At 41.5% G+C, this 13,485-nt stretch overlaps 1 protein-coding gene across 1 annotated transcript; it reads left to right on the top strand.

Moving 5' to 3' along the window:
* The first annotated feature begins 1,087 nt into the window (after positions 1-1,087).
* spns1 (SPNS lysolipid transporter 1, lysophospholipid) lies at positions 1,088-12,499 on the top strand. Its single transcript, XM_073494393.1, has 13 exons — positions 1,088-1,319; positions 4,787-5,005; positions 5,500-5,565; positions 5,886-6,022; positions 6,169-6,320; positions 8,116-8,182; positions 8,269-8,411; positions 8,795-8,947; positions 9,052-9,241; positions 9,366-9,431; positions 9,585-9,683; positions 11,158-11,326; positions 11,483-12,499. Exons 2-13 carry the CDS (start codon positions 4,795-4,797, stop codon positions 11,551-11,553), a joined length of 1,524 nt encoding a protein of 507 aa, XP_073350494.1. The 5' UTR covers positions 1,088-1,319; positions 4,787-4,794; the 3' UTR covers positions 11,554-12,499.
* The last annotated feature ends 986 nt before the right edge of the window (positions 12,500-13,485 follow it).

Here is a 13,485-nt window from a genome sequence, read left to right as displayed (position 1 = left end):
AGTCTGCGACTGGAGGAAGAATCAACCAGTAACTAAAGTAACAGGACTACATGTTAAAATACTCCATTACAGGTAAAAGTCCTGCATTCAAAATCTTACTCAAGTACGTGTGGTTTTATTCAGTGATGTAAAAAGTACCCATCAGTCATACTCGAGTACAAGTAGAGGTATTGTGTTAAAATATTACTTTGGTGAAAGTGAAAGTCACCCATATGAATAGTACTCGAGTAAAAGTCTGAAGGTATCTAATATTAAATGTACTTAAGTATCAAAAGTACAAGTTAATGTACTGCAAAATTGTACTTAAATACAGTACTTGAGTAAATGTACTTAGTTACAATCCACCACAGTTTTTGGGTACTTGATTCTACAACAGTTTTTCACCTTCATAAACTTTGGTTGAAATGTTTTAACCAAATATGTAACTAGTAACTTACATGTCATATAAATGTAGTGGAGTAAAAAGTACAAATATTGTCTCCAAAATGTAGTTAAGTATAAAGTAGCAGGAGATGGAAACACTCAATTACAAGAAACTTAAAGTTGTACTTAAGTACAGTACTTGAGTAAATGTACTTGGTTACATTCCTTGACTGCTTTTGGCTACTTGAATCTACAAGTTTTGGATGAAAATGTAACTAGTAACTATACCTGTCATATAGATGTAGTGGAGTGGAAGTGTAAAGCAGCAGAAAATGGAAATACTCGTGTTAAAGTACCACAAAATTGTACTTGAGTAAATGTACTTAGTTACAATCCACCACAGCTTTTGGGTACTTGATTCCACAAGTATTTAATGCAAAACTTTAGCTGAAAATGTAACTAGTAACTATACCGGTCATATAAATGTAGTGGAGTAGAAATGTAAAATGTAGAGAAAGTAAACACTGATATAAAATTTAAATACTCGAGTACATCTAGGCTGTACCTGTAGTGAGTACTCGAGTAACTGTACTCAGCTGATTTCCGCTACTCTAACAGTGAAGTAACGGGTACTTCATTTGTAAACATCCCTCGATTAGCTAATCGCTTGATGACGTCACGTGACCCACTGATCAAAGTCATGTGAGCTGCGGAGCGGAAGTTCAGTCGGATCCAAGATGGCGGCGGGACAGAGGAGTTGTCACCTGTGAGCTGTCCGGCGGCAAACATCCAGCCTGACTCAGCGGGGTCCCGCAGACGGTGTTCACGGGACGACTTTGCATCGTGAAGCATCGGGATGGGTTTTAATCTGCTGTGAAGAGTTTGTGTGACGGAGAAAAGCTTCGGGCGGTGCGGAGAGAGAAGACCGAAGCGTCAGCCCTGACTCATCCTCCGAGGTAAACAACACCAGACAACAGGCTCGGAGCGGCTCACTGTCAGCCGCTAGCTTAGCGCGGGTTAGCGGAACAATGAAGCGCCACATTTACGATAAAATATAACATTGTGTTAACGTTTCCTCCCACAGGCTCGTGACGCTAAAGGTTTGATGAACTCTGCGCCCGTGTCTTCCAGTTACATAGACAGAATCACGCCAAACTCAACTCAAAACACTGCAAATTTAGCGTTGCTTTAGCTTACTTACTACGCACTACCTCATTCCTTTAAGATGATTTATATCAAACCGTCGTCGATAAAAAGCGCTGCAGACGATTTATTAAAGGTTCCGACTAAAGAAGATGCTTTAGTTAACTCGTGTCATTTATCAAAAGACCGTTTTACAGTCGCAGTTTGTTTGTTCGGGTACAATTTACAGAGTCCTGAATGGAGTCTGGAGAGGCATTTCCTCTGTGCCAAAGTGCTTTTAATCACCCGACTTGACTGCCGAATTAATCAGAAGGATCCCTTAAAATGTCCCATGTCATTCTCCAGCGGTTAAAAACTAACGTTACGTTTGGTCCGAAACAAGGTTCGTTAAACTGACCGAATTCTGAATGAAATCTGGTGCGCAGTTCTCTCCGTGCCAGGTATTTCTTTTACAATATAACGTTAACGCTTCTGGTTATCTTTCTTAATCTTCTGCCGAATTTATCAAAAGACCCCTTTAAACGAAACAGGTCATTTCTTAACAGTCAGAAAATAACGCTGCGTTTGTTTCAAAGAGAGGTTCGTTAAACCGACAGAATTCTGAATGGGATCTGGTGTGCCGTCCTCTCCCTGACAGCCATTTCTTTTGAAGTCTAAGCTTTTGGTTATCTTTCTCACATTTCTGCCGAACTTTTCAGACGGTCCTTTAAATGTCTTGTGTCATTTATTGCAGCAGGTGCATTGTGAAGTTCGGTTGTAAAAAGGTAACAAAGGACTACAGGAAGTTGAGTTTGGACAGGTTTGGGGCACCGTTTTCTCGGTGCACTAGTGTTTTTTTTAGTTAAACGTATCTGCCGAATTTATCAGAAATCCCGTTAAAACATAACGGCTCATTTTTCAACAGTCAAAAATTAACATTGCATATGTTGCAAAGCGAAGTACCTAAAACTGACAAAATTCTGAATGGAATCTGGGCTGCCGGTCTCTCTGCTAGTCATTTCTTTTGAAATACAGAGCTTTTTATTGCCTTTGTTAATTTTTTTGCCAAATTTATTGGCAGTTCTCTTAAATGTCTTATGTCATATATCACATATATCGAGCTTGGAGCATCTTTCTCTGTGCTAGAGCTTTTTAAAGTTAACGTATCTGCCTACTTCATCAGCAGAGCTGTTAAAACGTAACAAGTCACTTCTCAACAGTCAGAACGTAAAGTTGTGCTCGTTGGAAACAAAGGTGCGTAAAAGTGGCAGAATCCTGAATGGAGTTCTGAGTGGCACCCAACACTCGGGCAGGCTGATGGTATTTTTAGCAGTGGCGTCTTATTATTTACTCGTGCAGACACACCGCGTGAGTCTCTGAACAGTTCATGAGACAACAGAGCTGCAGGATTTCCTTATTTGTTTATTGTCATTCTGCAGCTGTCGTGTGGATTAATGAGCTTTTGATCAGTGACACTGACACTGAGATCCCCCTGATTAATTAGATGAGTTTGTGAAGGAGGCAAAGATCAAGACGTGTGAGTGAGTCACTCTTTACATGCGGCTCTCGTCTACAGTGTCATCGTCTGTCTTTTTTCTGTGTTTACTGGCCAAATCTTAATAGAATAAACCCAATAATTTAATATAATCATTTCATGTGAAAGTGAAGAAAAATCAGAAAGCTTCACAGCAGCGGACAGAAGTCTGTTCGGCTCAGTGGGATGAGCATGAGTTTAACTTTTTAACGTGATTTTGAAAACTTATAAAAACAATCATCAGTCGTCAGTGAGTATTTATTAGATCACCGATCTCGTCTGAGCAGGACGATGGCTGCAGCGATTGAACTGATTATATTCTGGAGCAATAAATTGATTATTTGCTCAGTAAAATGTCATATACTAGTAAAAAAAATGTCCATCGGCGTCTTCCAGAGTCCAAGATGACGTCTTCAGATGTCTCATCTCGTTCTGTCTGACCGACCCAAAGATCTTCAGTTTACTGTCACAGAAAACTAAGAAAGCCAACAGATATTTACATTTAAGAAACTGTACGACTGCATTTTGTTTATTTATTATCTTAAAAAAATCACTTAAGTGAATCAAATAATCAAAATGGATACTTACAGAAATAAAATAAAAATGTCAAAAATCAAACATTAAGCAAATACAACATTAAAGGAGAGAATTTGTGATGGGTGAAGGTCTGATAACCTCCACAGGGGATTATAAATATTTAAAAGATAAGATCATTTATAGTTTTTTACAAATCAGGTGATTAATTAAGAGAAGAATAGTTTTGGGCTGAATCCTGTCGCTGCTCTGCCTGATGCTTCTCTCCTTCAGGAATTGACCTTAAGTGTTTGATCAATGTGCCGGCGCCGAGTTCAGACAGAAGTTAATCATTACCGGCTGATAACGTCAGAAAATCAGCGACTTTCCATCTTTAGAGGAACTGTGCTTTAAGACTACGTGCTTCATCTGTGACTGCAGGTGTCAGGAGACGATTTGTGTGTGTGTGTGTGTGTGTGTGTGTGTGTGTGTGTGTGTGTGTGTGTGTGTGTGTGTGGACGAGGATTAAAGACAGGAATCCAGTCTGATGGTGAACCTTCACCACCAGATCCAGTTCTGTAGCAGCATGAGGCGAACAAAGTGCTTCACAAACAGAGGAAGAGAAAATGAAGGTCAACAGAACAGACAAATAAAACAATCGGGCGTATAACCCGAGTTCAAGATGAGTTCACTGAGCAATGTAAAAGCTATAAAACAACCATCCTGAGTCCTTTTAACGGAAGACGATGAAGTCTGAAACGACCAGATCAGCTGAATGTCATCGACCTGATGTCATCAAATCTGAGGAACACGTCGGACTGACCACATGACTGAAGTTTCACTGAAGTCACGTTCATCACGGCTTCTCCTTTCTCGACCTCTTCCTCTTCTGAACTCATGATCTTCTTCACCTCTTTGCTCTGAAGCAGCTCCTCTCATTAAAGTTTTCTCTCAGACATTGAACTTGTCTTTTAAGGTCATCTGTTACTTTTGTCTCAAACTGCTGATGCAAATTTTAAGCAGTTTCTTAACAGTCGATTATCTGTTGATCATTTCTGAAATATGAAGACGGTTTTCACTTTTAGAAAACAGTTTTAACCACTGACATGATCTGTGTTTGATGCAAAATCAGAAAGAACAGATAACAGAAACACCAACTTCAGCTAAAAACAAGCAATAAAACAAATAAAATTAAATAAATAAATGATCTTTTGATAATTAAAGAACATTTATTCAATCATTCCTCCCCCTCAGCGGCGGCTATGTCTCTGGGCGAGCCCACGTCGGACTCGGCGCCGTTCTTCTCCGATGACAGCGAGGCGGAGGGTGCCGAGGAGCATGGCGGGGCGGCGGCGGGTCAGAGGTCGCAGGAGGAGTCACCCAGCGGGGTGTCGAGTGTCCGAGCGCTGCTGACCGTCCTCATCCTCTGCTACATCAACCTGCTCAACTACATGGACCGGTTCACCGTGGCAGGTACGACACCTCCCACACCGTCATGTACGCTCGTTAGAGGTTTACTGGAGCGTCATTAAATATTAAACGTGAGTCCAGGTAGATGTTTGAGCACGAGAAAATGCAATCATTATTATTTCTTATTCATTTCCTGTAAAGATAATTTTTACAGACTGAAGGGACAATAGAAATCTCCTTTAAAAGCTTTATGAACTTATGAAGTTAGAAGTTCCTCAAGTCTAAGCTGGTGTCTTCAAATGTCCAACCAGAAGTCCAAATCTTAGATATTCAGTTCAATAGAAACTAAACTAAAAATGAAAAACAAAATGGAAACAAAATCAAATTTCCCTAAAAAGGGTTATTGAAGCGTTTTCTTTTTCATCAGCATGATCGAGAAAAACAGGAGGAGAATCTTGAAACAGGAAATTGGACATTTTTGTTTGAAATGTGAGAAAAAATGAATCATCAAATTATATTCTGATTAATTTCCTGTCATTAAACTGATCGTCCTCCAGGTGTTCTCCCCGACATCGAGCAGTATTTTGGGATTGATGATGGGAAGTCTGGATTACTCCAAACAGGTAAGAAGAATTATTTATAAATCTGTCAGAGAACAGCTGATTTGGATCCAGTCTGTTCTGTACAGTTGGTCTTGTGTTTGTTTTTACTCCTAAATGATGGATTAGTCTTTTTATTCTGCTGGGATCGATTCCAGGAGAGTAATGATTTCAAAATCTTGTGAAATGTGCACAGTTCACTGTAAACACAGACTGCAGTGAGCTGAAGGCCGGTCGTGTTTGATCATTTTGGTCCTGTGTGCATGAATGTATGTAAATATCCATGTAAATAAATCCAGGTGGGATCAGGGTCCAGTCTCAGAGTGTTTCCTGTTTGTTTCCAGTTTTTATCTGCAGCTACATGTTCCTGGCTCCGGTCTTTGGTTACTTGGGCGACAGGTACAACAGGAAGATCATCATGAGCGTCGGCATCTCTTTCTGGTCTCTGGTGACTCTCGCCAGCTCCTACACCCCCAGAGAGGTGAGTCACATGCTGCTTTTCCTGTTCTGACACCATTTCCTGAAATACTGAACCACAGTGACCCGAAAACACAGTTAACTCGTCTTGTGTGAAAGTTTAAATTTGATGCATTTAAATCCTCCTTCCTGTGTTTTTTTATCTCGCAGCACTTCTGGGTCCTGCTGCTGACTCGAGGTCTGGTCGGAGTCGGCGAGGCCAGTTACTCCACCATCGCTCCCACCATCATCGCCGACCTCTACGTGAAGGGAAAGAGGACGAACATGCTCTCCATCTTTTATTTCGCCATTCCTGTCGGCAGGTGGGTTTATAATAATAATAATAATAATAATAATAATAATGATAATAATAATAATAATAATAATAATAATAATAATAATAATAATAATAATGAAGGTCACTGTTATCGACCTGTTTGGAGCCTGGAGTGAGTCGGTGGTGTGTTTGATGGTCTAATCCCGACTCATGTTTCCTCCCATTGAGTGAACAATTCAATGTTTGGCTGCTTCTGCTTCACAATGATGAGACGAGCCGACACTGACAGATAAAAATGAAACAATAATATTGTTTGAACGCTCGGTCGCCACAAACCAGCTGATCCAGTTTCACTGTTGAAGCAGAAGATACAGGCAGTTAAAAGGAGTAATTACAATAACAAAAAGCTCAATTATGCAAATCCATTTAAAAATGTTATTATTGTTTTTGTTTATTTGCATCATTAGAGCGCACGTTTAATTACAGTTTATTACAGTAATATATTAAACCGCCTGTAATTGTTCTGGTGACACACTTTTCATTTATCTTGTTTATTTTTTATGTTTTGGATTTTATGTATTTTTTTGTTGCAGTTTTACTAAAAAGCACTTTAACTTTGCTTTAAATGTGCAGTGTAAACTAAGTATTATTTTTTGCTGGTGATGAGACGTCTTTTGTATCTGTTAAATGCTGCTGAGAGTTTGTTAAAGAAGCAGTTCACCCCAAAAGTAATATCAGCCATCACCTCCTCCTGATGATATAAAGTCAGGCTCAGTCATCATCTCCTCCTGATGATATAAAGTCAGGCTCAGCCATCATCTCCTCCTGATGATATAAAGTCAGGCTCAGCCATCATCTCCTCCTGATGATATAAAGTCAGGCTCAGTCATCATCTCCTCCTGATGATATAAAGTCAGGCTCAGCCATCACCTCCTCCTGATGATATGAAGTCAGGCTCAGCCATCACCTCCTCCTGATGATATAAAGTCAGGCTCAGCCATCACCTCCTCCTGATGATATAAAGTCAGGCTCAGCCATCACCTCCTCCTGATGATATAAAGTCAGGCTCAGTCATCATCTCCTCCTGATGATATAAAGTCAGGCTCAGCCATCATCTCCTCCTGATGATATAAAGTCAGGCTCAGCCATCATCTCCTCCTGATGATATAAAGTCAGGCTCAGCCATCACCTCCTCCTGATGATATAAAGTCAGGCTCAGCCATCATCTCCTCCTGATGATATAAAGTCAGGCTCAGCCATCATCTCCTCCTGATGATATAAAGTCAGGCTCAGCCATCATCTCCTCCTGATGATATAAAGTCAGGCTCAGCCATCATCTCCTCCTGATGATATAAAGTCAGGTGAAGTCTCGTAGTCCACAGAACATTTCTGGAGCTTCACAGTAAAACAGAGTTGCAGCGTTCTGCTGAACAGCTGAAGCAGCTGGAGATGATTTAAACATCAGATGTCTCCATGCAGCTCGTCTGCTGTGATCACAGAGATCAACCTGATCTGAGGAGATGATGTTTAACCCTTTATTAAGATGAAGTCTTCTCTGTAGCTGCTGAGCTGAAAGCGTCTGAAGTGGGTGCATGAGGTCGACCGCATGTTTACGGGTGTAAATAACAACTTCACCTGACTTTCCATCAACATGGAGGGAGGAGATGATGTCTCCTTTTTCAAGTTATGACTTACATTGACTTTGATATTTAGTTCCTCTTCCATGATAAAAACATTGTTGTGTCGGCCTCTCTTCAGTGTCTTCTGTCCTCACTGAGGGGTAAACAACAGTGTGAATGAATACAGGAAGTGTTCCTCTGACCTTCTTGTCTTTTTCTCAGCGGTCTTGGATACATCGTGGGCTCACAGGTCGGTAGCCTGGCGAATGATTGGCACTGGGCTCTGCGGGTGAGTCTCACTTTTTAAAAACACAGATCTGTTGTGAAACGTGTGGATCGGTGCTGATGGACGATGTGTGTGTTTCCTCTCCTCAGGTGACTCCTGGTCTGGGACTGATCGCGGTGCTGCTGCTGCTGTTCGTGATCAAGGAGCCTAAAAGAGGAGCCGTGGAGGCTCGACCCGAGCATCACCTGCACCAGACCAGCTGGCTGACGGACCTGCTGGCTCTCAGCAAGAAGTACGTTCAGCGTCACTAAAGAGTACACGCGTCCTGCAAACAGTAATTTAAATATATTGAGTCTGCTTTCAGTGCATGAGGTAGCAGATCAAGATCTTTACGACAGGAGGAGCTCATACAGCTTCTGTCCACAGGCAGAATCAACAGAGAAAGAAAATGAGTTGTAGCTTTAATTTAAGACACAATCACCTAGAAATCTGTCTTGAGGACGTTTTCCTGTGGCAGATTCTTTGTACTTGTAATTCTTTTGTATTCACTAATTTTTTCCCTGTGGAGAGCTTCAGGTGAAGAGAAAATGAACTAAACTAACGTGACTTATTGTTTTACTCCAGTTAGTGTGATAATGACGTTTCTGACGTGCGTCCCTGTTTTCTCTCCTGCAGCTACAGCTTCGTGTTGTCGACCTTCGGCTTCACAGCGGTGGCGTTTGTCACCGGCTCTCTTGCTCTTTGGGCTCCAACCTTCCTCTTCAGAGCCGCCGTCTTCACAGGGGAGAGAGATCCGTGTGTGGAGGGAAACTGCGCCTCATCAGACAGGTAACATACGTGTGCTTAACCTGCAGCAGAGCAGCTTCATGTTCATCCCTGCAGGTGAGAAATTAACTCCACCACCTTCCCTGACTTTGTTTCTCCTCCAACAGTCTGATCTTCGGGGCCATCACCTGCATCACAGGTGTTCTGGGCGTGGCCAGCGGCGTGCAGGTGAGTCGGAAGTTGAGGACGAGGACGCCCAGAGCCGACCCGCTGGTGTGTGCTGCCGGTCTGCTCCTCTCAGCACCTTTCCTCTACCTGGCCATCGTGTTCGCTCAGGCCAGCACCATCGCCACATACGTGAGTTCTTCCTCTCACCAGCGTCACTCCTCCGTTTCTTTTGGAGAATATCTGAATGTTAAACTGTTAAAATGTTGAGATTTGAGCTTTAAGTGTGACGTGTGTCCTGTCTGAACCACCTCAGGTCTTTATTTTCCTCGGAGAGACGTTCCTGTCCATGAACTGGGCCATCGTGGCTGATATACTGCTGGTGAGAATCCCTCCTTCATCACAAGCTGGAGAACATTTTAGATTTTTAGTATTTAGTGTAGATGAATCATCTGAAAACAGGTCTTTCTGTTATCATTAGTTAAATCAAACCTTTCATTTTGTTTCATGAAGCTTTGTTCTGGTTGTTTTTCAGTACGTCGTCGTTCCCACTCGTCGCTCCACAGCCGAGGCTTTTCAGATCGTCATCTCACATCTGCTGGGAGACGCAGGAAGTCCGTACCTCATCGGTGTGGTATGTCACTTTTGTTTTTGGGGCTTAACTGAGAAATATAAGAAAGATCCCCTCAGTCATTAGTAATATTTAGATGGTACAGAGATATAAAATACATCATGTAATTTCCATTGGAGGAAATAACTTAAATAAGGGAAATAAAGTGAAGATCTAACAGATTTCCAGTAATCAGATTTCCTAACTGTCACATAAACGAGAAACACAGCTTCTGTTTTTTCAGGGTCGTGGACTAAAGAAAACCGGTTCCTCCAGAAAACAAAAACTGTTGATAATCCACTTTATAAAACTGCATGTGGATTAAACCTGAGACACGTATGAGATATTTATTATGTCAAACAGCTGTTAGATCATCTTCAGGCTTTTATTTTGAAAAGAAATGCACGCAGAACTGTCGCAGCGTGCGTCGATATTTGTGAGGTGACTACAGGTTAATTGGTCCGATGCAGCGGTGTGCACGCAGCGCTTTAACCAGGTGTTAACTAAACAGGGCGACAGTCTCACCTCAGAGTCTGCGGAGACAATCAGGTGATATCGCCCCGAGCCTGAGGCGCATATAGGGTTCAGTTTACTCGTCTAACTGTTCATTTAAGTACTGGAGTTATATGTCTGAGCTTGTTTGGTCACAATAAACACACACGCACACGCACATGCGCGTACACTTGTGAAGGTCTCAGTCCTTTCTGTTGAAGCTCCCATGAAATCAAAATGGACATTAAGAGTTTTTATCACATACTTTTCACCGATGCTCCAGAGTCGGGCCCAACAGTGACCGTAGAAGTCATCTTGGAGCTTTTCTTTATAGTGTTTCACAGTTTGTTAATTCCTGGAAAACAATAAAAGGATGACTCATCCTGCACTCGAGGGAGTGTACTAATTTTGCGTTCAATGAAACAGTTTCTAATTTTTAGGGTTATCCATATTTTATGGATGAATAATCTCCAGCGGCTCGGCCTCGACTCTCTGGAGTTTGTGGAGTTATCTGATGAACATAAAGCTTCACCTGATGCTAAAGTAAATGATAACTGGGTCGGCCAAGCAGCTGAACCTGGCAAGAAGACCACCTCAGCTCAGCACTTTATATCCTGTCGTCAGATGAGACTGTTTGGTTCCCATTCGGCTGCATTAACTGGGATCTGGCTCATAGGACTGCTGGCTGCAGGCAGGGGGTGTAAAGCACCAGTTAATATCTGCAACAAGTCCGTCTGTGTCCGCCTGTTCCTCCAGGAAACACGTAAACATGCAGAATCAAGAGTTCTACTGTGTTAGCTGTTTCAGTACCGCGCTGTAAAAATACAGTTTTATTCAAGTAAAAGTTCAATACTTCCCTGTGAAGTGGAGCAGAAGTAGAAAGTAGCTTTAACAGAAGACTCGAACACATTACAAGTACCTCAGGTCTGTAACTGAGTAAATGTACTCAGTTACAGTGTGTATCAGCAGGTTTCAGCTCCTCTCTTTACTCTCTGTGTCCTCTCAGGTTTCGGACTCTCTGAGGAAGACGGACTCGTTCCTCTGGCAGTTTCGCTCCCTGCAGCTCTCTCTGCTGCTCTGCTCCTTCGTGGCCGTCATCGGTGGAGGTTTCTTCCTCGCCACCGCCCTGTTCATCGAAGGAGACCGCAATCGAGCCGAGAACTACGTCCCAACAGGTTATTAACTGAACTACAGCCGTCGCACATCATCTTAAATGTTTACATCGATGATTGGAGTCCAGTCACAGATATTTCTATCTTTATTCTGTGTTTGGAGGATATTTTCTTCTTGGCAATAATTCAAACGTTCATCTCATTTCTGTCTGTTCACAGACGACGAGCCGATTGTCGTGCCGAGAAGCGGCCGGACCACCAGAGTCCCGGTGTCCAGCGTCCTGATCTGAGGACGTCTGATGGAGGTTCATCCAGTCAAACACACACCTGTGGTTATTTTATTTAATTTTTTTAGGACTGCAAACACTTTAATTGGATTATCTGCCATGCAGAAAAGTTATAGGATGCGTTTATTTTTTAAATTTAACTTTTATATTTTTACCTTGCTCGGGAACACGGTGTCGTTTTGGAGGAACTTTTGCATTTTTATGTTATTTTTTTAGCTCAACACAAGGCTCGTTGGAGAGTTTATCAGAGTGGACATGATGTTGAAAAAGAGACTCTGTGAGGAGAAGCGACTGAAGCTGCTCTGTCAGGTTGTTTTTACCGTTTTAGTCGACACTCAGGAGCAAATGACCTGACCGTCTGAAAAATGAAAAACTGTCTTAACTTCAGTCGGCACTCTTGGAAACATAAAGATCCTCAACCGAAGACGGGCTGTGCTCCCAAACCTGGAGGGATTTTATTCACAGGACAGCTTTATTAATCAGTTTCATAACCTTCTGTTTGTATATGTTTGAACTAGTTTTAAATATAACACTAACCTTCATGATCAACGTCCAGAACAATGCAAAAGAGAATAAGAAGAAACTCCTTCATTCTGTACCTTTTTTTTTATTCTGTTGAACTTTTAAAACATTCCTGCAGGTTTTTATTTTAATTTTAAAATGTTTCTGGTGTTTGAAGGAGAGCTGGGACGTTTTATTTTCTTGCAGGTCTGTTTCTGTTTCATTCTTGGTCTCAGGTCGGAGCTCAGTCTGGTTTCAGAGTCGACCGAGACGGGAAACCAGCTTCACAGTTCATCTAAGCGAGTCGAGCAGAAAATATCCTGTTAACGTTGGTTATTTAAAAAAGAAAAACGAGCTTTTAAATGAATGTTAATTATCAAAATTGTTTAACCTCAAATTATTTTAGCAAATCTTTTTTGTGAACTATTAAACGAGAATTAACTTGTAACATGTTTTTGTGTGTTTGCACTGATATCGTGAATGAAATGTGTTTGAACAACGAGGTGAACTCAGAATTTTTACTGATGGAGGAGAAAATACGTCTCCTCTTTGACCAGTTTCAGTAAAAGTAACAAGACGCAGCAAAGACTTGAATCTAAATATTATTATATTCAAAGCGAAGAAGGAAAATGGAGGCACATAAAACAGTCGTAGTCTGTTCGACTTCATATCATATGAAAGGAAAAGTTTGACCTCCTTGTTGCAGAGTTGGATGCTCAGATTGAATGGGCAGCCTATTAGCTAAGTTTAGCTTAGCATAAAACAACTAGCCTGTCAAAATCACTTCCCATTCCTGTGAACAATCCAGCAACATTTTCTAAATAAGAAAATTTAGCTTGTGCGACTCGACATCTGTTAGTCCGAACCAAGTGTCCAAAACATCCCAACTACATAAACCATTTTTTAAAGTTTATTTTATTTGTGTGAAATAGCATTTAAAGCAACATTGAAGCAACAATTTCTACATAACGTTGCTTTAAACATGAAAGATGTGCACTCAAAACAGACAATATGATCAGAGACGTGGGCAAGAAGGGAAGAAATACAAAACATTTAAAAGGGAGATTTAAGAAAATATATTTACAAGGAAAAGTCTGTCATTTTCTAATAATTGACTGGAAGGATGATTTAATTAATGTTGTAAAAAGTCTCTCGTCGACACAAAGGAGCAGCAGCTCTACTCTGAACTCCATCCTGATGTCCGAGGTCTTCAGCCTTAACTAAAGCTTATACCCTCACTGGTGAACAAGACCCCAGATACATGAGCTTCACCATTTTCTAGCAGAGAATCTCAGACATGGAGGTGCTGGCTTCACTAACGGCCATGAAGCTGCAAACCTCCCCCGATGTGCTGAAAGTCGATGAGGCGAACAGAACCACATCATCTGCAAAGAGGAAATCTGACCCCCCCAAAACCAGGCTGCACCTTGAGAT

Source organism: Pagrus major, chromosome 23 (genome assembly GCF_040436345.1).
Source record: "Pagrus major chromosome 23, Pma_NU_1.0".
NCBI lineage: Eukaryota > Metazoa > Chordata > Actinopteri > Spariformes > Sparidae > Pagrus > Pagrus major.
The sequence above is the reverse complement of the archived record's forward strand: the minus strand, read 5'-3'. Positions and strand labels throughout refer to the sequence as shown.